The sequence below is a fragment of the Haemaphysalis longicornis genome, unplaced genomic scaffold (assembly GCF_048455015.1).
Source record: "Haemaphysalis longicornis isolate Haplotype H1 unplaced genomic scaffold, Haemaphysalis longicornis Haplotype H1 scaffold_2, whole genome shotgun sequence".
Lineage (NCBI taxonomy): Eukaryota > Metazoa > Arthropoda > Arachnida > Ixodida > Ixodidae > Haemaphysalis > Haemaphysalis longicornis.
Window position 1 is genome coordinate 188045670 of NW_027526295.1, and position 20856 is coordinate 188066525.

The following is a 20856-nucleotide window of genomic DNA, read 5'->3' on the forward strand; positions in this document are numbered from 1 at the left end:
TTTCAATTGGCAGAATTCTTCTAGCGCATCCGTAGTCCGAGATATCAAACGGCAAAGTTTAATTGCCGTTCGTATGATTATGCATGCACAACAGTCTGCACCGGCGCCCCCCCCCCCCCTCCTCCCCCCCACAGTCTCCCCCCTTTTGGGACGTGCCTGCTGTGTAGGGTGTTTAGTTCGACAAAGGGGTGGAGGCATAGGCAAAAGTGATAACTGGCGCCCATTCATTCTTGGCTGGCCTTATCGCAATCTGCAGTACTCGGAACAGTTATCGAAACACAGAACAAAAGGGAGGAGCTACGCGCCCGTCTTGACTTCTAGCGTGCGTAATCATGCGAGCGGCAATTAAACATCGCAGTTCAATATCTGGGAGTACGGATGCGCTAGCAGAATTCTGCCGAATGAAACTGCATAGAAACACGATTGCGTGCAACTTTTCAATACAAGCATGCCTGCTTACTGCTGCCACTAAAAAGTTGATTCATCAATTTTAGGTAATTAAGCCACCTACATCAATAATTACCTCCTAATTATGTGTCCCCCTGGGCGCCTAACCTCCCTGTAGAGGTAGCCTTCGCGTAAGTCTAAGCGCCTATTTAAAAAAAAAAAAAAACCTGTCGACTTAATTAACTTTGATCACCCTGTATACTGTTCCACAGTAAAAACCTTCGTTAAGCGTGCTCTCGATGAAAAAGACTCGATTAGGAAATTGTTATACATTATTTATCACGTTGTTGGCCATCTGGAGGCAACGGTACTGAACATCGGGGAGGACCCAACTAGTAATGATGACGCAAGCCTTGATGATGAAGACGATCTTCGGTTCGAGTGCCTTCGGTGGTCTTCGTCAATTCCGGTTGCTTGTGTTACTTGTTTTTTATTTGAAATTTTTTTTTTACTTGCTTGGAATCCCAGCCAAGCGTGATGACGAAAGGCTGTATGAGCACAACAGTGGCGGTGAGCCAATGGGATGGGCTTCGTGAAAATTTGTGGGAAAGTTGTGTATGTTCAGGACCGCCCCGTCGAGTAGCGGAATGTCTTAGCCGGTGATCATAATTTTGACGGTTCTTTTCGATTAATATGGTTTAATTTGTGGCTCTATTCAAAAAGCAATGTTAATTACAAAAATACTTGAAATTTTTTTCCTGATAATGTGGAATGACCAGAGTGGAAAGGGTCAATGCAAACAGCATGCCCTGCAATAGGCGAGCCGCCGAACAGACCGCACCACGCAAATATTACATACACTTGGGCACCACAGCTCTTGACAGATTTAAAGGTAACAGGGTAATTGTGAAGATAGGCACTATTTCAACGATATGCCTACTAATTATCACCGTGATATTTTCTTGTGCCCACCAACACTACATGCGTACATAGATTATAAAATGCCTGCAAGTTAGGGCAATAAATAATACAATTCAACAGTTGTAATTTGGTTGCATTGTTTAGCGATTGTAATGAAACGTCAAGCGGACACTATTTCTTTGACTTCCTCGAAGGTTTGTAGTACTTCTAGCCACGCGATACATGAACCAACAGGTCGGTCAATTCCAGTATGTACTTTCAATGACGTGCAAATATCATATTCTGGGTTACATCGCGATCAAAATGCAAGCGCTCCCCCGACCGCAATTTCGGAAACTTCTGAACACCTGCGTGATCGGTGTGCCTCCTGTATTGATGTTATGAACTATGAACGATACTACCAATCAATGGTGTCCCGACAAGGACGTGTCCATTCCGGCGGAGATCTCTAGAAAATCACTATGTTGACACACTTGCTGTTAATGTCGACATAAAGCTCTGAATTGACATGTGAAAATATATGCAGTGGAACCCCACTGATACCTCCCCCGTACTTACGGCTACCCGCTTCTTACGACGGATCACCGCGGTCCCGGCAAACACCCCATAAATACAGTGCATTAAACCCCCAATAATATGAAGCTCGGGTGCATGCGGTCTGCTTCATACTATGCCTCTTGGAGCGGATAAACCGGTGTTTTCCCCAACTTTTACACTGCTTCCCCGCATCATCTCGACCTTTCGTTATCCTTAACCCCCGTTTGAGGCTGCTTGATGCGCAAAGGTTTACAGACAGGCCCGATAACTTTCTGAACCAACGCAAGCAAGCAGGCGGGTACTAGCGAGCGGGGGTTAACTTTCGACGACCCCACGTGGCAGCAGTACGCCAACGCGCCAACCACGAGAATTTTAAGTTCAGGTGGCTGGCGGACTGAATTTGAAGCTCCCATCGAGCCGCTGACGAGCGTGCAAACACATAAGACGCAACCCTAAGGCAATGACCAACCACCCGCTTTTCGGGCACGCTCGATCTTTCTTCTTTTTACAACGCTATCTCCTCCTCTCTCTGCTTTCTGATTATTGGTGTCTTTCAAAGCGGTGTTGTTGCTCCGCTTATTTCTTTGCCGTCTTTTTTCCATCCCTGTCTGGTACTACCGTCGTTTCGCTTGGCCTTGGCAGTTTCACACTCGCCTTTTCTCCTATCAGTTTGCCCGACCACGTCGGCCTTATCTATCGCGCGCGAGGCTGGCCAGCTATAGATAGCACCGGGTGGCACGGGGATCGCGTAGCGCGCCGCGCTTGACTGGCGGGCTAGCTCGGACAACGTGGAAGGGCAGGGAGGCACAAAATAGAAGTTACTTTCTTTAAGCTTGTGATTATATGCTCCGGATAGCGAAGTTTGCCGCGCGAGCACAGCGCCAGCCGCGACAGACACGCGCAATTCTGGGTCGGTCCCGCCGCGCCGACCGCCTTCAGCGCCCGTGAATGCAACTTTGCAAAGAACGTGTGTTATAACGCTATTTGCCCGTATATGTACTACATAGTGCAACAAAGTCATGCAAAATGTTATATAGTCGGGGGAAGCCTTTAAATAAAACGGGGCGCTGATAAAATGCTGTCGCCTCGTTGCCGAGCCGTAGGCTAACACAACTGGGAAGCATGTGTTCAAGGCTTTGTATTCTCCCGCGGATTCCTCTTCTCTGTTTTTTTTTTCGCAGATACCAAGCATGGTTACTGAATCTTGAAAGGCCCACATTAAGCGAGCGGATTGCATGCTGCAGTGGTGTACGATAAGCTTGTAAATAGGCTGGTTAGCAAACGGTCAATACACATAAGTGCGCTTTCAATTTGGTAACAAAGATGGCCCCAAGCACAGTTATAGCATTGTAGTTTTATCACCCAGCGGTTCTACTCTGCTTCATCTAATATTCCACGTGCTTATACCGCCGTAATAAATACATATAACCACATATGGGGCGAGGACACTTAAAGGCATTAACGTTCCCAAATGTTTCGCGAGCTTTTAGATAGCATAAAATCACCGCCTCTTCTTGCAAAAGAAACAATGCAATTGTTGTCTAAGCAACTGAAAAGGAAAGAAAAATAGAGCTAAGGCGTGCCGCAATAAAAGTAGAACAATATGTACACAGGAAAAAATTTTCGCGTTCGGGGAGGAGTACGAGGAAGAAAATTTTATTTATCCCATCCGTTGTGACTGCGGTCACTCTGGACCAGTAACGAGTGTACTCAGGGAACTAAATTTTTCTCCGGTGACTTTTGTTGCAGAGGTGTTTACGGTAATAAAAGCGCTACTATTCCTTTTTAACGGAGGTCTCCTGCAGAACCCGTTGGCGTGGAGAGAGAAAAAATACCTGAATATGAATATTCCGCAATTTATTCCGATACGCCTATTAGGTGTTCTGCTTACCCTTCCCCCATTTCATCCATGCCCAAAGGAATTTTTTGTGATAGCCTTCTCGTGAAGAGTTTTTTTCGGTGCGTGTTTACATGTATGCAACTAGCGTACTGGGTTAAACTGGAAGCCCAAAAGTTTCTCGGCGAAGCGGGCACTTATTAGCGCCCGCACTTTCACTATACCCCAACAGACGTGAATTTAATACTGTTACATGTATGGAGCATCACATTCGGATCAAAGACCTATATGTAACTCCCATGTGGTCCAGTTAGTAGTTCTGCAGTCGCATGTAAGTGCACTCACATGGATGGAATGCCCCGCGCGGAAACATCGCTCTACGTCTGATATATTTGCAGACAAAGCCTCCTCTTTTGTGGATTGAACAATATAAATTACGTTTTCTTTTGAAGCGAAACATGCTGATCTTGAGAAAGGTTTGCCCCGCAGGCAGGCTGTACAAGCGTTTCTCTTCTGGGAATCACTCCTATGCGGCCTTTATATGCCTTCCTATACGCGAGTTCAACCGAATAAATCCTTATTCATTCACATGCACTATGTGGCAGGATTACTTTACAATTTCTTGCTTCGTTTTAAGCCCAACCGGGGCGTCTAATATGCTTCATCCGCGCTGCAAAAAGAAGAGCGCCCCCGAGCCAGCAGCGTACCGGCTTGCGGGGACCGACCCAGTGTTCCGCATATCTGCCGAAGGGGGCACTGGGTGTTGCGGGCTCCGTGTCTCCCTCTGGGCGCTGTCCGGCGCCTACAGCTCGAGGTTTTCAAATCACATGAGAACGTGCTAAATATAGCAGTCTAAATAAGTTTTAGCCCCCCTCCCGCTTGAGACGTCTACTACGCCGGCATTAAACGCACCCCGGTCTTCCGACTCCCCGGTCAAACGAAGCTTTCGCGCGGTCCCTTGAAATTCGTATTATCAGGGTTGCACTGTATTAACTTCTGTCACATGGAAAGCACTTCACCTTCTCCATGAAAAAGGGTGTTTCAAGGCTTTCAAAAGCCCCCGAAGCCTTCTCAAAGCCGCACATTTTGTAATTGTTTCCTGGATCTCTCCGCAGTGCATCCATTTCAACGGCAAAGGCAAGACACCAATGTTGTTGAACAATTTTATTAAGAATTAACACGCGCGCCAGTGGCGTGCAAAAAAAGCGAGCATTCTTTTCTCATTCTACCCGGCTGTGTTCATTACTTTCCTATTTTGATGGCTTCGTCGACAACATTCCCGACCGACTTTACAGCATCACCAATCTTGTTAAAAAGATCCCCGATGAAGTATTCTTCATCGATGTTCTTCAGGTCAGCTATGATGTTCCGCAGCTCTTCCTTGCTCATAGGCCCAGTTTCTCCCTGAAGAACCTTCCCAAGGGTCTCCAAGGCCTTTCCCGCCTTCTCTAGCGCTGGGCTTGCTTCTCCTGAAAGTTTCGCAGAAACAAAGAGCCGTGCCACTGGAGTTAAATTTGCTCTTTCTACAGTGCATGCAGTGGCTCCTAGCACTTCAAATACTATGATATCTAGCCGTAGGTATTTCCCACCTGCGTATTTGTTTTTGTTGTGTGGCCTGAAAAAATTCCCACACGTGCATTGTTTTTTTAGTCCTGAGCTGATCAATACCGATGCCAAATAAAGTGACGGTAAATTATCTCGCTAGAAATATCACCGTGCAAGTGCGGCTGGGGTAAGCGCGATTGAAAATTTTACATTTCATCATTGTGATTTAGAATAATACCATTGGTGGTTAAACTGATATTTTAGGAAATTCCACCGGTGCGGTTTATTTACCAGCCTGCACATAACACCAAAGGGTTACTTCGCAGTGAAATATTTCTACACACTATAAATATTGTTACGGAAAGCGAAAGTGTACAATGGAGCATAGCTTTAGCTTCGGGTGATCCATCACCGACCGGGACGTAACAGAGAATGACACGAACTTGTTGCTGGAGCTGTCATGGCCCTTTGTAAACAAATGACATCGCTGTGTGGCAACACCATGTAAACGCAGCGGTTCACCATCAGCCATGGCTCGTCGTATTTGTCCTGCCGCCACGTAACAACTCTTTATACCATTAAGAACGCGGTAGTAACATCTTTCACGCTGATCAAGGCAAAAGGCTTCCGCATGGCGGCTGTGTCTCCCTCTCAAAAAGCTGCTGCACGAGTAGGTTATCTCGTTCCCCGAAATACCGTTTGTTCAGACTTGTGCTTTTAAGTGTACAAGAAATGCCCACGCATGCATTCACGCACGCGCAGAAATTTGAGCGAGAACTGGAAATCACTGTAAGGATTCCGTCTCCGAAACTGCTTGTTTTATAACGAGGCTGTACGCTATGTGCACATCTAATGAAAGCCAAAAGTGCTTGTTTTTAAACGAAGTTGTACGCTATGTGTACATCCAATGGAAGAAGATTATGACACAAATCAATTTACCTTTCGAAATCGCTGAATTTTCTGGCATACTTGATAGGGCCCTGTTCCGAGAATCGAAGAAGATACAGAATGTATGCCATTGACCAAAAATAAAGAGTTATTTATGTTAACAAAGATAATAAAATGGTTACTTACATGGTAGCTCCGTCTGAGGCAAACATGAAAGAGAAAAAAACGCACATCGATTATTATTTTCAAAAAATCCGGACGGACGACACCGGATTTCCTAAACAAAGCACACACGATAACTATGCATTTCTTGGCCAATGCCAAAACTGCACTATCAATATTATTGTTGGGAGAGTATCTGGTTCCAGACGCTGACATTTACTGCTTCACTTTTTAACTACACTCCTCACCACTTAACATCTGGGTTACTTACCTACTTTGCCGTGCGAGCTAATGAAGTTACCTGTTCAAAATTTTCTAGAGACCAGCAATACACAAGGAGGAATCTGTATGAAAAATATTCGTTGAAAACGTTGAAATTAAGCTTTCAGTTGCTACAAATTGTCGCCCTCGACGATTTCTTGAACTCAGGTTGGCGTTTATATCATTGCCGGTCGATATACTGTGGAAATAACTCTGCAGTCGTTTTGCGACATAGTATACATACATAGTATATCTTTCCCTACTGGCCCAATGTGAAACGCATTTGATTGTCAGTCTGCAGTCGCAGCTCGATTTATGCCTCGTCCTGATTCATGAATGATTTCTTCAGGTGGGGCACTTTTTTTTCCTTTCTCAAATAGCTATAGTATTTGGATACAAACGCGGTAAGCATAATTTTCTGGTGGCCCAAAATAAGGGCTGAAATCAAATCTGGCTCGTGACCAATTACTTCTTTGTTTATTTCTTTATGTAAGTGGCCCTATGTCCAATACTCCTCGCATGAAATCGCGAAAGGGTCACGCAGAATCCTTTTGCATTCCTATGAAGCAGTTTGGGTCGACTTACAGGTGAGTGCGATGAAAGAGATCAGGGTCAGCAGCAGGTATGCCTTCATGATGAATCGGGCTACAAGAAGGGAGAGAGAGAGAGTGCATGGTCAAACAAGTGTGGATGGGCGTGCCTACGGCGCGAATAGGACCTGGTTTGTGGGAGGGTGGGCCGCACCCAGTTGCATTTTCTAACGAATTGGGGGCTGACGAGTAACTATCCCGTTGGCCACATGACCATGGGCTGTGTGCACCCTATTTTGCTGGTGAACGAATTGAGGTTTACTTTCCACAGATTTTGTACAGCCGACAAATTATCAGTTTTATTCGCATCCCGAAGTGCACATTCAATGGTAACGCCCAGTTTTAATATGAGTGGAACAGTTATTGCGCTGAGGATAGTTGTAAATTGTTATTGATTGTATCGATGAACTGCTTTCTTTGCAATACGCAGCTTGCAGTATTCTAACACTCTAGCAGGCTGCGGCTTTAGAAAAGATGCCGTTCATTTATGCTTGAGCGCTAGTTTCCGAAAATATGGTAGCCCACTTGATTCCTGGTGATGTATCCGCACCAGCGGTTTCACAGTAACTAACTGTTAATGTGAAACCGTTTGGGAAATCTTTGTAGTGTACAAACAATGTTTAGTTCTGGCAGCCTTAAGCAGTGTTGCGTTTCTTGGCAGCAAGTAACGTGTTTGACGCCAGGTACAGCGGCTCCTTTTGTGATGGGGATGGAAAGAAGACACTCCTGGATACGAGATCTGCTTGTTGATTGCAAACAACCAATGTTAGTAATTATTCAGCAAGAGTAAATTGGTCCCTCAGATAGGTCAACCGAACGGGAAACTGCTTTCTCTATTCTAGAAGGAGGAGGAATCAACGTCTTGTAAAGCATTCAGCCCCGCGGAAGAGTTATCCTTCCAGGACCTCCTGAATCTGTCCGGCTTCTTAGGCTTTCTTCACCAGCCATAGCTGAACGTTAAGGTCCGAGGTGGACAGTGCTCTCTCCCAGTTCTCAGTGTGGGAATGGCAGGGGAGTTGAAGGGGGGGGGGGTGCTATAAGAACAACGCAAAATATGGTACAGTGTTCAGGGTGGGGCAAGAATGCATTCGAATCATAAGATTGCCAAAATTAGTTTCCAGGCCTTACAATTTTATACGCTGCTATCTTTGTGTGGCTGTTGAACGTGTAGTTCTTCCACGTGTAGGAAACGAGGTGTTAGCGTAGAGTGAACTAGAAGTCTCACTTCCATAGGGCAATAATGTAGAAGCGGGAACTATGAACTGGATATTTGGGCTGTTGCGCTTGATTCGTTGCCCTTGTTCGTCAGAAATTACGTTTCACTTGAAGATTTTGTATTCTTAAGCGTAAGAAATGTATATCTCACAATGCCAAGGGGCCTCAGATATCCTACCATCCCGGGTGTCATAAAAGGAGCGGCAGAAGGAGAAGGGCTGTAGGATGGTGGTATTGTCATTAGAAGGGCAATAAAATGTTTTGTAAAATGCAACCTTTTTCACGCCGTATACTTCGAAAATTTCGCAGTATCTGTCTAAGATAATTCCTTTTGTTCTGGGGCTGCCTTCGCGTTTTCAATCGCAATCCCAGACTACCACTAAAACACTACGTTCTTTTGCGAAAGCAATCTTGCGTAGTCTTTATTTGCTTCATACAGTTCCCATTTCTGATACAACTCCTACTTGTAAGGCTTCATTGTGCTCTATCGGTATTCTCTCCAACAAATTTATGGCTTTCCTAGAAAACAGGGCAAGTTTCTATTGAGCTATAATAGTGTCTGCCTCTCGTAGTGTTATTAGTTGCTTCAAGCGCAACTAAATTACCCCTGACGTAATATACTAAGCCATGAATGAATGAGTACAAAATTGGAGTGCAGCAGTTGAAATAGATCGTATTTCGACTAAATATTGAGGGTATTTGAAGGTAATAACTGAAAGAGAGTAAACGCTAACACAACAGATACAAGCTTGCCCGTTAGGGTGGAAAAGACAAAGGAAACGCACCCCCTATCTGGGCAGCAAGTCACCTCTGTCTGAGGTACTTTATGCGGTTGTAAGTTTGCTTAAACCCGGCGGGAAAAAATGATTGAAATAATAATTCAATCGTCGGTTCCTATGGGCATTCGGCAGGTAATGACAGCCTAGGCTGAACGGAGAAGAAATATTGTTACTCACTTCGGTTCGTCCGAGAGACTGAAGAACTCTATGTTCAGACTGTTTCTCTCTTGTCCTTATATACGTGGTGCTCTCCATATTGAAAGCACCGAAACAATGTCACAGTGTTATTATATCAGTCATAAAACTCCGAGACAATGACCTAGGTGTTACAATGTGATGATTACATTTTTAGAACAAAGAAATACTGCAGCAGTACTGAATAACAGATAGCTCGTGCACGCCGATAAAGCACAAATACAGCACTTAATCGAAGGATCATACGAGCGGGTCGGAAGACCGTGTGTCAAGGGAATGCGCGAGGTCAAGTGATCTGCGATATGCGTTCCCTGGTGATTATGGACTGTAGAAAAATTGCTTTGGCCTTGACATTTTTAGCATGCTCAACCGACAATCAGTCTATTTTCTTAGTGCCGTTTTGGCCACAGGATATCGGTGTTCCTGAATGGAGTCTAAATGAGGCGGGGACGAGTACTAAAAAAGGGGTGGCAGGGAGTACGGCGGCGTAGAAGTAAAAAGCAAGAATTAAACGCAGAAATAGGGCACAGTAAAATCACAAACAGCTTTCATGTAATATCAATAAAACTATCAAAAATTTCGTGTTTTGTCAGTCATTTTATGTAAGTTTCCCGTTTTATTTCATTTCATTTATGGTTACACCCATGATCGGGAGGCATTACAGAGGGGATTGGTTAATACATCCCAGAAATGGAGTAGGTGAGACCAAGGCGCCTGATAATACTCCCTTACTTCAACCTTATGCTCAATAAAAGTCCATACTACTATTACAACTATGCAGTAGTTGACATATAATTAGTTCACTCAATGCGACTGCTGATTATACAATGTTATCTATAGGCTTCTTGAGTAATGCATGGTCTTCGATGGCTTAGTTTTTTGCGAGAAAGTTATTCCATCGATGTAAGTCCACCGTAGGGCTTCTGTGTAACAGCCGTTGATTCAGCATGATCAAACTGCCACCTGGTGGCGATGACATAAACGAGATGAAGCATTTTCATTTGTAGTAGCATGCTTGTGTCTATTGGCGCAAGGGTGTCTACGACCACAGAGTGCCAAGACTCCATTAGGTGCTCTTTCAATGTCAAGCTCTGGGATAAATTCTGTATGAGATGAGTACGTAATTGCTGAAAAAAGTCGTACACATGGTTGTAGAGGGCCCGTAGACTAAAACATGAAGATGCTCATAATGGCGGATAAAAGAGGATTATGGTTGAGACGTGACATCGTCTGGAGCCCCAGAGCGTGATGCGCTTTCGGGGCTCCCTGTGCACACAAAAAAAATCACCAGGACCTCCCTAAAGGACGAAAGGGTCGCAAGTCACGCACTGTACGATATGAGTTTTAAGAACATGATATCCGTTTTCTGGTGGCGACAGATGTTCGTTAAGCAAATGGGCATGATGCTACATTTTGTGTGAATGAATGTATCTAAGAATTCGACGGCGACGCGTTAATGTTGGTATTTTCATACAATATTTCATTGTTGTATGCTAGCTCTGGGGATTTGATTAGGAAGATTGAAGCGCACAAAATTATTTAACACCTTTTTGAGTTAGCCTACTCATAAGAATGTGCGGGACCACGAACAAGGCAATGTATTCTAACTTTGGCTGAATTAATGATTTACGAACGGTAAACGTTAGACACGAACGAGGTATAGCAAATTTATGCCGCAGGTATAAATACATTCTGTCATCTTTTGAGGTCAATCCACGCAACGTGAATTGCCAGGCCCAAATATGGTGCTTATATACAAGCCTACTTATTTATAGCTAGAAACAGTATCCAATGCAACACTATTCGCATCGGGGATCACGGTTGGATTAGTTTTTCCGGTCGGCCTCAAATCTTCAGCCTTGTTAACGTGTAGTTGCATTGATCAGTTTTGACGGCACATCGAGGCAGCACTAAGATCGTTTTAAGAGCAGTTACAATGGGATCGAATGTTAGTTTTCGAGGGGTTAGACAGCCATCAGCAAAGAAGCGCACGGAGAAAAAAAGAACAAGCAGGTAAGTCATTAATATTGATATGAAAAAAAAGAGGCCTGAGCACCGACTCTTGTAGTACTTTAGATCGAACGTCGGCCTTTGCCACGACACCAGCTACGAACATAATCCATATCTACGGGCTTAATATCTATGAAGAAATCGTGATTGTAATCTCTCAAAAACCTGTACTAAAATGTTTATTCGATTGATAGGTGAGTTTTCTACGCCACACTTTTTTACATGCCACGTGCGTTTGTGCACCTTTTTCGCGCAGATAGTAAAGGCAAAACGGCCGACTTGTCAGTGGCGCACATCGAACCGACACTTCACGCTTTGACATCGGGAATCACGACCACAGTGCCGAGATTCCCGTTTTTTTTTTTTTTTGCTTACGTCTGCCTCCAACGCAGAACAGTGGAAAAGAACTCAGTCGTGTGTAAACAATGGAAAGCCCCCTTTCCTTCTTTCCTAGTCAGACGCGGGATGACGCGAAGCAAAAAATTGCTCTACGGCAGTCAAGGTTGAAGTCTTCGCAGCCCAATGGCAGACGCACTGTTCTGCCAGGCCCTCCTCTACAAATCAGACAAATTTGCCTAGAAATATTACCCCGTGGAGTACGTGTTCACGTCTTCATAGGATATTTCGGGCGCACCTGCAATCATCATACGCATATCTAAAAGCACGACTTCGCGCAGGCCTGTTCACAAGTATTGTGTTCAACTTTCTATGAACAAAACGTTTTGACGAACCCTTTCTTGTATACGTGCTACAAATATGCCCTAGCCCTAGAATGAAGCAAGACATGTCCTTTTGTCTTCAGCTCATTACACAAATATCACACATTATCCACGAATCCCTCCCACACACCTCCACGAATCAATTCTGTACGTACACCATTTTCACATTCCGCTGTGTCAACGTTGGCTGAACTTGAAAAACGACATAGGGTTTCGCTAGGCAGACGACGCAATATGGTTCGAATGCAGCATATAATTCTTCTTATATAATGTTGTCTGTCCAAACCCCTTCAACGGATATGGTGAATGTCACTAAACATTAGTGTGTTACACCAATTTTTAATTGATGTAACACGTGGTTAATTTCACTAAACATATCGAAGTACAAGGGGGTCTCCTTTACCCGAAAGCGTGACAAATCAATTTTCGACTATCAAACTAATAGCACTCAACTGGATCGCGCTTCACCTTGGAAATACTTAAACGTCACACTCACAGAAGGCGTTTCCTGGAGAAACCATTTCGACATCATCAGCGCCAAGGCTTCCGCGTCATAAGGTTTCTTGCGTAGAAATTTGCGTCATGCTCCGTCTAACATACGTAAACTTGCTTACGAAACACACGTTCGTCCACAGCTTCAGTTCGCGTCACCCAACTGGCCCCCGTACCAACACAATTTGATTAACAAAATTGAAGCAATCCAGAACAGAGCGCCAAGGTTTATTTCACGCAATTACTAGTACCCGTAAAGTGTAACAGGGATCAACTTTAATCTTTCACTTCAGCCGTTTTATCTCCGGTGCAACATAGATCTCTTATGCCTTTTTCACCAACATGTTTACAGTGCACCACACTCAATACTGGATCCTAATGTTCCGACTAACATGTTGATTGATTGATTGTAGGGTTTAACGCGCCGACGCAACACAGGCGATGAGGCGCGCCGTAGTGGGGGGCTCCGGATTCATTTTGACCACCTGGGGATCTTTATCGTGCGCCGAAATCTCGTATACACGGGCGTTTTTGCTTTTCGCCTCCATCAGAAAAGCGGCCGCCGCAGCCGGGAATCGAGCCCGCGACATCGCACTCAGCAGCGCAACGCCTTAGCCATTGAGCCACCGCGGTGGGTGCCGACTAACATGTCACGTAGGGTGAATAATCAATATAGTTCTTCCCTCCAGTATGGTAAAACAGATGCTTTCAACTTATCTACACTTCCTCTGGCCATCAGTCTTTGGAACAACCTTCCTGATAACATTGCCGTCGAATCCAAGCACGACGCATTCAGTGACCGTCTTCAAGCTCACTTTTTCTCGTAATATGGTTCTGAAGTAGTATTCACTGTTTAATGTAAATTTTGTGTGACCAAGTTTTTGCGTTTGTATTGGGTTGAATTTGCAGCATTTGTTCTCTGTTAGCGCAAGATATAGCACTTATTATCCTTGTACTCTACGTTAGTCTGGATTAGTATTTGCGGCAGATATCTTGTCTCATTTTTAACTGATTTTTTTACGTGCCTTAAACTATTCTTGCTAATTTTGCACTCTTTTACTTGTAACCCCCTTAATCAATGCCCTGTTAGGGCCTGTAAGGTATTTCAAATAAATAAACACTTCGGCGTCAATATGCTGAGGTTAACCAGGTTGCGAGCCTCTTGATCTAAAAACTGGAGAGAATAAGTGGCGACACCTCCTTTCTACGCGGCGACATGAAGGCCAGTTAACGCGCGGGACTTCTTGATATTTCATCACTGCCTCGTCAGGTTAGCTCGTCGTTGAAGATTTCACAACACGTTTTCTGATCACCATTATCAATTTTCTTTGCTTCTGGACAACCAATAATGTTTGTGGATTATGAATTCGACAGCATTAAAGGGACCCGGCAACACTTTCGATGAACGTTTTCACTCTTTCCTTCGCGTGTAAAAGCACTGCGGAAGCTACAGTTATCGCCAGCACGGAGCGGCACTGCGTGATTTGCTCGTCGCAACAGATACGCCTTCCGTTTCTGCTTTGTTTTTGTGGCTTTGTTTTTTTAGTTGCTATCGAAATGCGTTCACTGCTGCAACTGAAGGAAAACCGTCCAACAACCGCTAAATGGCCTCAGTGACGTAATTCGGGCCATCGAAGTACGTCAAGACCGGGAAAGAGAGAAAAAATTACTCCCACCTCCCCTCGCGGGACCCCTGTGTAGATGCGACGCATAGGGGGTTCCGTTGTTGTTTCCGTTATGTTGATTCTCCCATCGCGTGAAACGTGCCGTGAACCCCCTGCCGCGGCTATGACGCAACGTGGCGCGGCTATTACGCAACACAATCCAACACAATCCACTTTAATCCAATCCAACCCAAATCCAATCCAATCCAATCCAATCCAATCCAAATCCAATCCAATCCAATCCAATCCAATGCCCTTCGCGGGAGAGTGTTCGCTATCGGAGAGGAGAGGGGGTCAGCAGCGGAGAGCGCAGCTCGCGCGGCGAGGAGAATGGGGGAGAGGTGTGGACAGACAACGACAAAGCCGTATGGAGGGACAAGGCGAGTGAATGAGATGCCGTCGCATCTAAAATTTTGAGAGAGTTTCCAAGTTATCTGATGAGCATAGAGCAGTAATTTTTGGCTGAGGTACGTTGCGACCCCCTAATCTAAATACTGGGTGTATTGGGTGACAACGTTCTGCAAGCATTCAAGATTTCAAAAAAGTCAAAAAAGTGTTGCAGGGCCCCTTTAATGTCTAACGGCGCAACGGATGCCTTCAGCATTTTCAGGCCGCCGCATGCCCACGTCACTGAATGTAGAATGCAACTGCGCGCTCCTTTGCAGCCAATTATAATTTTTGGAGGGTTTTCGCAGCCAAAAGGAATTATCTGGCCGCGTTTCAGAACCAATGGGAATTCATGATGAGACACGTTTTCTTCCAATGAGCCAGTTTATTCTGCCGAATTGAGCTAGCCTGAATGTATTGGCTGAATACGCACTCGCTTTAATATTTTTTTTTCATTTCGGCTAACGAAAAAACTGAAAGATACAGCAAGAAAACGGGCACGTTAAAAATGACAATGACGAAAAATACCGCTTAAGGCACATTTTTCGAGTGGTATTGCGATTTGGAAACAGCTTTTTCTGGCACACTTTTAGCAAGCCCGATTCAGCTGGCTCGCAGTGGCAGGCTGTCACACATGTCATACCGTGCTCGTAAACAAATCCTGTGTAGCCAAGCCAAAATACGCTCTCGTTTTTCGAAAGCAGGTTTGGTTCTGCTAAGAGAAACCAATAAAAACTCGCAAGAAGCATCCGATTGCATTCTAAGCTACAAACGAGGAGCTGTGGGAGACCGCGCTGCAAAGTGCATACCCTCTGACCCAGGCCCCGTAAGCGCAAGTAGCCGAAGACGCCGCGGAGAACTATTTCAATCTTCCCGACGCCGGAAGAACACTGAAGTCCAGCCTAAAAACGCCCCACCCGCGGCAACATTAAAGTTTTTTGATCTGATCTAAGAGGAATTGCGCGCTTGGCACCCAACCAGTACCGATCTCCAGCAGGTATTTATCGCTGCTTACGCATCCTGACTTGGCGCTAGCTAACCGCTTCGTTAGAAAACATAAAATAATATTATAACAAATTTTTCCTCATGGATTTTGGAGGTTATGTTAGGCCGTATGTTGTAAATGACTGCTGGAGAGATAAATGAGCTGTTTCATTCTTCGCATTGTCCCAAACCACCCTAATATCCATATTATCTTTCCACATAGGTGTAGAGTTCATAAACTCACCATTACTTTCATGTACGAAATATTGAAATTGCCCGGTTTGTGTTTCGTGTCGATGCTTAATTTCATAAGCAGTTTTAACCTTGCATCCCATGAAAGTTCTTTGTGCTGTACTCGCTAATATGTTATTTATTTCCCCCTTTCATAAACAGAGGGCCTACCGCAGTGCTATACTTACGAGCCTGTTTTTGTAAAATTATGATGTATGCACTGTATTCGTACAATCTGCAACGATAACAACAAACGCCAATCTGCGATTGAAGTCTGGAGTTGTGTACCATATGTGAGTACGAGCTTACATTACCCGTTGTAGGACGAACTTCTTTATGAATAAATTTCCTACAAAGATAAACTACTACCTTGTTTTATCAGAATAACATCTTGTAGCAACGAGATGAATTGAATACCGACCCTGAAAGACGTTGATTACATGTTAATAGAAATAAAAACGATTGACAAAATTTTCACGTTCGTCTACACAAGGTTACAATTCATTTAATAGGTAAAATTTAAAAATGGAGTAATCAGTCAATCACTCCCCGTCAGCATCCAATTGCTTCGGGTAATTGTACTGCAGCCGCCATTGTAACCATGAAGACATGTTTTTGGTAGTGCTGTTACCTTCGTCCTATAATAGCAAGAACAACTTCCTATTACGCAACAAAGACTTGGTGGGAAGTGACTTGGAAAGAACCACTTTCATCTGCTTTCCCTGTGATGTATATTTTATTTCGAGCCTACCTTAATATTTTTGTTATTAGGACAACCAGTGTTTTGAATGAACCAAACTGACATTTTGTCTCCATAGTTTCTAGGCAACATAAGTTGTCGAGTGATGAACTTTAACCCGGCAGGGAAAAAATCTAACCGATTTGCACTGAGCATTTAGTTAAGGGCGGCGCAGTGGCTTCTCCACACGGGGGGAACAAACCCTCCTACAATCACACCGAGGAACACATTTTCTTTACGATGGCAAACATTCTGGAGAATAACTTGAAGCTGATTTCTTATTCCATTGTAATCAAAATATATAGATACATTATAAACTCTCAAAACGACGCGAATATTTCGGTATAAAACTTAAATAGTAATTTAAGCGTAATTTCATTATTTTTCTAAAGTAATTTTAATTGCTGCACAATTACGTTTTTACGTCAGTAATATGTAACGCAATTCTGTAAAATCAAGACTACTGTGAAAAAAAAATAGTCACAAATGGTGTCATTTTCTTTTTTTCTCAATTCTGTCGTGTTCACTGACAACTAAAGAATGGGCTTCGAAGACGACGCGTGACCTCCCATGTTCTTTCCGCACGTTATCCTATGCCGCTCCCATGATGCCGTGATTAAACGTGTATTCCTGTCCTATCGGCGCGCACGTGATACTAATGAGAGAGCATGACCGATATAACCCGTTTCTGATGTAAATATGTGACCAGGGTATTGTGGCAATCAGACAATTGTCTGGGTGTACAGGGTGATACGCATAATCACTCTGCGCGGCATTAAAAATACACTGCACGCCGTATAAAAGGACACTACAAGAGGAGCTTGTTCCAAGAGCTCTTCGAACTCTCGGACGAACACAAGTGAGTAACGTAGTATTTTTTCTTTCACTGCAACGGGACAGTCGTTGCGGCCGTACGCCAGTAGAATTCGAATATTAAATTAATATTTCAATCGCTTACTGCGTGAGGCCCATGAAAATTTAATACCTCGCACCGTACTTCAAAAAGAGGTTTCGTGCTCTCAGGAATGTGTGTTTGTTTCTATCATTTTTATCACTGTAACAGAAGGGGTTGAATTCATTTTCTAATGGACTTTCTTTCACCAATGAATTTACTGATCATTTCCATTTAGGTGAATGATGATCTCTTTCAGCTGATTAACATATTCTCAGCTTGCTTCGCCGTCGTTTATGGTTCGCTGGAATATTTTTGTTAACGACGGAGGTAGATAAAGCAACTGTAGCGTTACTGGAGGAAGCTGTTATCATTCGAGAAGGGAGACTTCCGCTGCTTGCTGTGTTAAAGCTTACATCAAAGTTATAAACTAGGCTCCAGTGCTACGTGGCAGCTGCCGCATATATATTCCTGAGTAATCAAACATCCCAGCAGCGAATGAAAAAAACCTTCCACTCTGATATCATTTCGCCAGGGCGTAAAACTGCTGGAGGCTGCCTATACCATACAAAGCAGTTAGTGGATAAAAACAGCACTGGCCTTAGCGCAAGCACTGTTGCTGTGTTTTTCAAAACTGGAGCTTTTCAATTAAAGCAGCTCCTTCTGATGGCCACTAGCAGAGATTTCTCATCTGCCAGTGAAGCTGGAGCAAATAAACACATTTTTTCATGACCAACCGAGAGTGCACGCACCCACCTATTATGCCTCACAATTTAGCGCTTCGCATGACTCACTTTTCAAAATTCCCATACGCCGGAGTAAATTTCAAAAATGTTGATAGCCTCTGGCAAGCCCAACATAGTATGCCCATTTAAAGCATTGCAGGATACGAAGCAGAGTACAAAGCCGTTAGAATAAACGCACGAGTTCTCCGAGAAGAACGGGAGGATAAGAACGAGCGGAGATGCGTGCGGGTGCGCCGCTTTGTGAACTAGAGAAATTCTATTGAAGAAATAGGCTGTTCAATCGTTCTGTTTTTAAGCGTACTCTTTTTTTCTCTCTCTCTCTTCTTGCAGACCGATTCAGCATGAAGGCTTGCCTGCTGCTCACCCTGCTCTCCGTCATTGCTTTCTCCCGTGAGTTCATGGGCGATGAATTATGGGCATCACATTTCAATACCTGACGGGTTTCTCTGCGGATTTTTTTGATTTCTCGGCAGATTGATTTAAAAGATTTCCGCCCACTTGAATAGAAGAAGAGCAAGTGAAGTGTAAAAACGTGGGGTGTTGATCGCGTTTGCCACAAAACCGGGCCATTAATTTTATAAAGAGGACAAAAAATAACGATGTTTACGACGTTTTTTCCAAAACAGGAAAGTTACTATTATAAATAAGAAAGTTTAGAGATCTAAAGAAATAACCACAGTGGCACGTATAAACAAAGTAGGGATTGAAGGCTTGCAGTCGAATGCGTTGTCAATTCGCTTATCAGCGAGGGATATTACTGTGTTGAAAACGGCTCATAATGTCTTCCAGATGCTCGACGCCGATGGCCTCAGCGCAGCTGGCGAACTTAGCAAACACTTCATACGTGACTTGAGTTAGTCGCATGCCAACAGTTGACATGTAACACACTTTGAACTTCGAAAAGCGTACTTTAAAAAGGAAGCAGTAAAACTGATTGTCGTGAACAGTGCACGCTCCTCTGTAATGTGATCGTGTAGTGTCGACTTACGCCAAGCAATGTGTAGTAATCATGGGTTTGACACTGAGGTTGTTTATTCAGTGCGGTTGCTTCTATATATGTACATATAATAATAATAATGGACCCTCGTTTCTCTCTCTTTCATGCACGCCTCAGATGGAGCCGTTGCGTAAGTACTTAATGATTTATTCTTATTCGAGATAAAAAACAATCAATGTTTTGACCGGTGGCGAATATTCCTCTTTTTTTATTGTGGTAACAGGCCCGTACCTCTTGTACCCGAAAGTTCAGCCACGTCGAAAGGTAAATTCATTTTCTGTCATTGTAATCATCCATATGATGCACAAATAACGTGGTACGTCCTTAAAGAACAAGCACTTCAGTGCAGTTATGAAAGGCGTATAATGTGGTATCCACCTACCCTCAAATATCGACGGCTGCGTGCGTGTGCGCAAGGTCATTTCTTGCTTAGAGAAAGAACTCAAATCTACAGGACAGCCTAGTTCAGCAGCACAGTTTCTTGAGCTGGCGACAACCAATGTGCTACAACCCTTTGTGTATTCATGCGACTGCAAGGTATCAGAAGGACGTTTTGTACGATATATAAACAGATCTAAAGGAGGATGCAGTTGTCTTTAACATGTTTTTTACAATATTTGTACGGAGCCCAATCTAGTTCAATGCCAGAAAATACAAGTGTAACTGACAGTAGTAGCATGCGAAAACCCGCCAACAAAAGGGTAAAATGCTACTCCTGTCCACCGTGGCCTTCTTTTACATGGTGTCGCTTTTGCAAAGAGTATGTGTAGCGACACTTTGCTTGGCATCGACAGAGGTGAAATTAGGTTCAAGAGAAATCGTTTCGCAAAAAATAGTGAATGCCGCCCTTCGCATACAAAGAATGTCCAACTGTGAATGACATTTTCTTCGATATCCTAATCTTTCATGCACGACGCACGAAAGCAAACATTCAAATGAGGCTCAAGGTCACTCCAATGATATGTCTGCTCTGTTTCTGCCAACTTTCAGGAGAGATGAACCCAACGCTTGAGAAGGCGGGAAAAGCCTTTGAGAACCTTTGCAAGATTCTTCAGGGAGAGACTGGATCAATGAGCAGGGAAGAGCTGCAGAGAACCGTAGCTGACCTGAAGGACATCGGCGAAGAATACTTCATCGGCTCGCTCTTAAAAAAGATTGGCGAAGCTGTGCAATCCGTGGGCGATGTTGTCGATGAAGCCGTCAACCTCGGCCGATAGTAAGGAGAACAGCCGGCGTTGAATCAATAGAATGTCCAAATAGTTATGCTCGCAACTAGGGGCTAGTTCATTGAAATAAAATGATTAAACAGCAGTTATGCCTGGCATTTGTCTTTTAAAAGGATGCAGGAGGGGGAGATCTGCAATAAAATAGTTCTAAATGTGACACAAAAAGAAGCTTTTCTGCGCTTTTATACAACCTAAAGAGCCAGCGTTCAACAATCACGTGAATTTCTTTCATAGTTAATTTATCTTGTACAGTTTTACAGATGCTTATGCTAAATATAACCTTGACATCTATCACTGGCAGGCTGAAGGACTGATTGAATCGGCGCCCAGCCGGAACCTCTGGACCGAAAAACTTGAAACTTCGGGGCTATATTTCTGTCATGTAAACTCGCACTAATGTTCAAATATAAAAATAGGCATGAGGTGGTAAGAAGGTTAAATTACGTTTGAAG

At 43.9% G+C, this 20856-nt stretch overlaps 2 protein-coding genes across 2 annotated transcripts; one reads left to right on the forward strand and one right to left on the reverse strand.

Moving 5' to 3' along the window:
• Positions 1–4831: 4831 nt before the first annotated feature.
• Positions 4832–6362, reverse strand: LOC144169651 (uncharacterized). Its single transcript, XM_077698916.1, has 3 exons — positions 6302–6362; positions 6167–6207; positions 4832–5151 (listed from the first exon to the last, which is right to left on the reverse strand). The coding sequence occupies exons 1-3, from the start codon at positions 6346–6348 to the stop codon at positions 4925–4927; spliced, it is 315 nt and encodes a 104-aa protein (XP_077555042.1). The 5' UTR covers positions 6349–6362; the 3' UTR covers positions 4832–4924.
• A 10905-nt stretch (positions 6363–17267) lies between these two features.
• LOC144169654 (uncharacterized) lies at positions 17268–20493 on the forward strand. Its single transcript, XM_077698919.1, has 5 exons — positions 17268–17402; positions 18512–18571; positions 19296–19308; positions 19402–19442; positions 20169–20493. Exons 2-5 carry the CDS (start codon positions 18523–18525, stop codon positions 20393–20395), a joined length of 330 nt encoding a protein of 109 aa, XP_077555045.1. The 5' UTR covers positions 17268–17402; positions 18512–18522; the 3' UTR covers positions 20396–20493.
• The last annotated feature ends 363 nt before the right edge of the window (positions 20494–20856 follow it).

Bases quoted from the DNA above. Each gene is read 5' to 3' on its own strand.
- LOC144169651 (XM_077698916.1), bottom strand. From the start codon at position 6,348: ATGTGCGTTTTTTTCTCTTTCATGTTTGCCTCAGACGGAGCTACCAT. The intron at 6,208-6,301 runs GTAAGTAACCAT...TTCTCGGAACAG, and splicing joins GCCTCAGACGGAGCTACCAT to GGCCCTATCAAGTATGCCAG. The intron at 5,152-6,166 runs GTAAATTGATTT...CGAAACTTTCAG, and splicing joins AAATTCAGCGATTTCGAAAG to GAGAAGCAAGCCCAGCGCTA.
- LOC144169654 (XM_077698919.1), top strand. From the start codon at position 18,523: ATGAAGGCTTGCCTGCTGCTCACCCTGCTCTCCGTCATTGCTTTCTCC. The intron at 19,443-20,168 runs GTAAATTCATTT...GCCAACTTTCAG, and splicing joins AAGTTCAGCCACGTCGAAAG to GAGAGATGAACCCAACGCTT.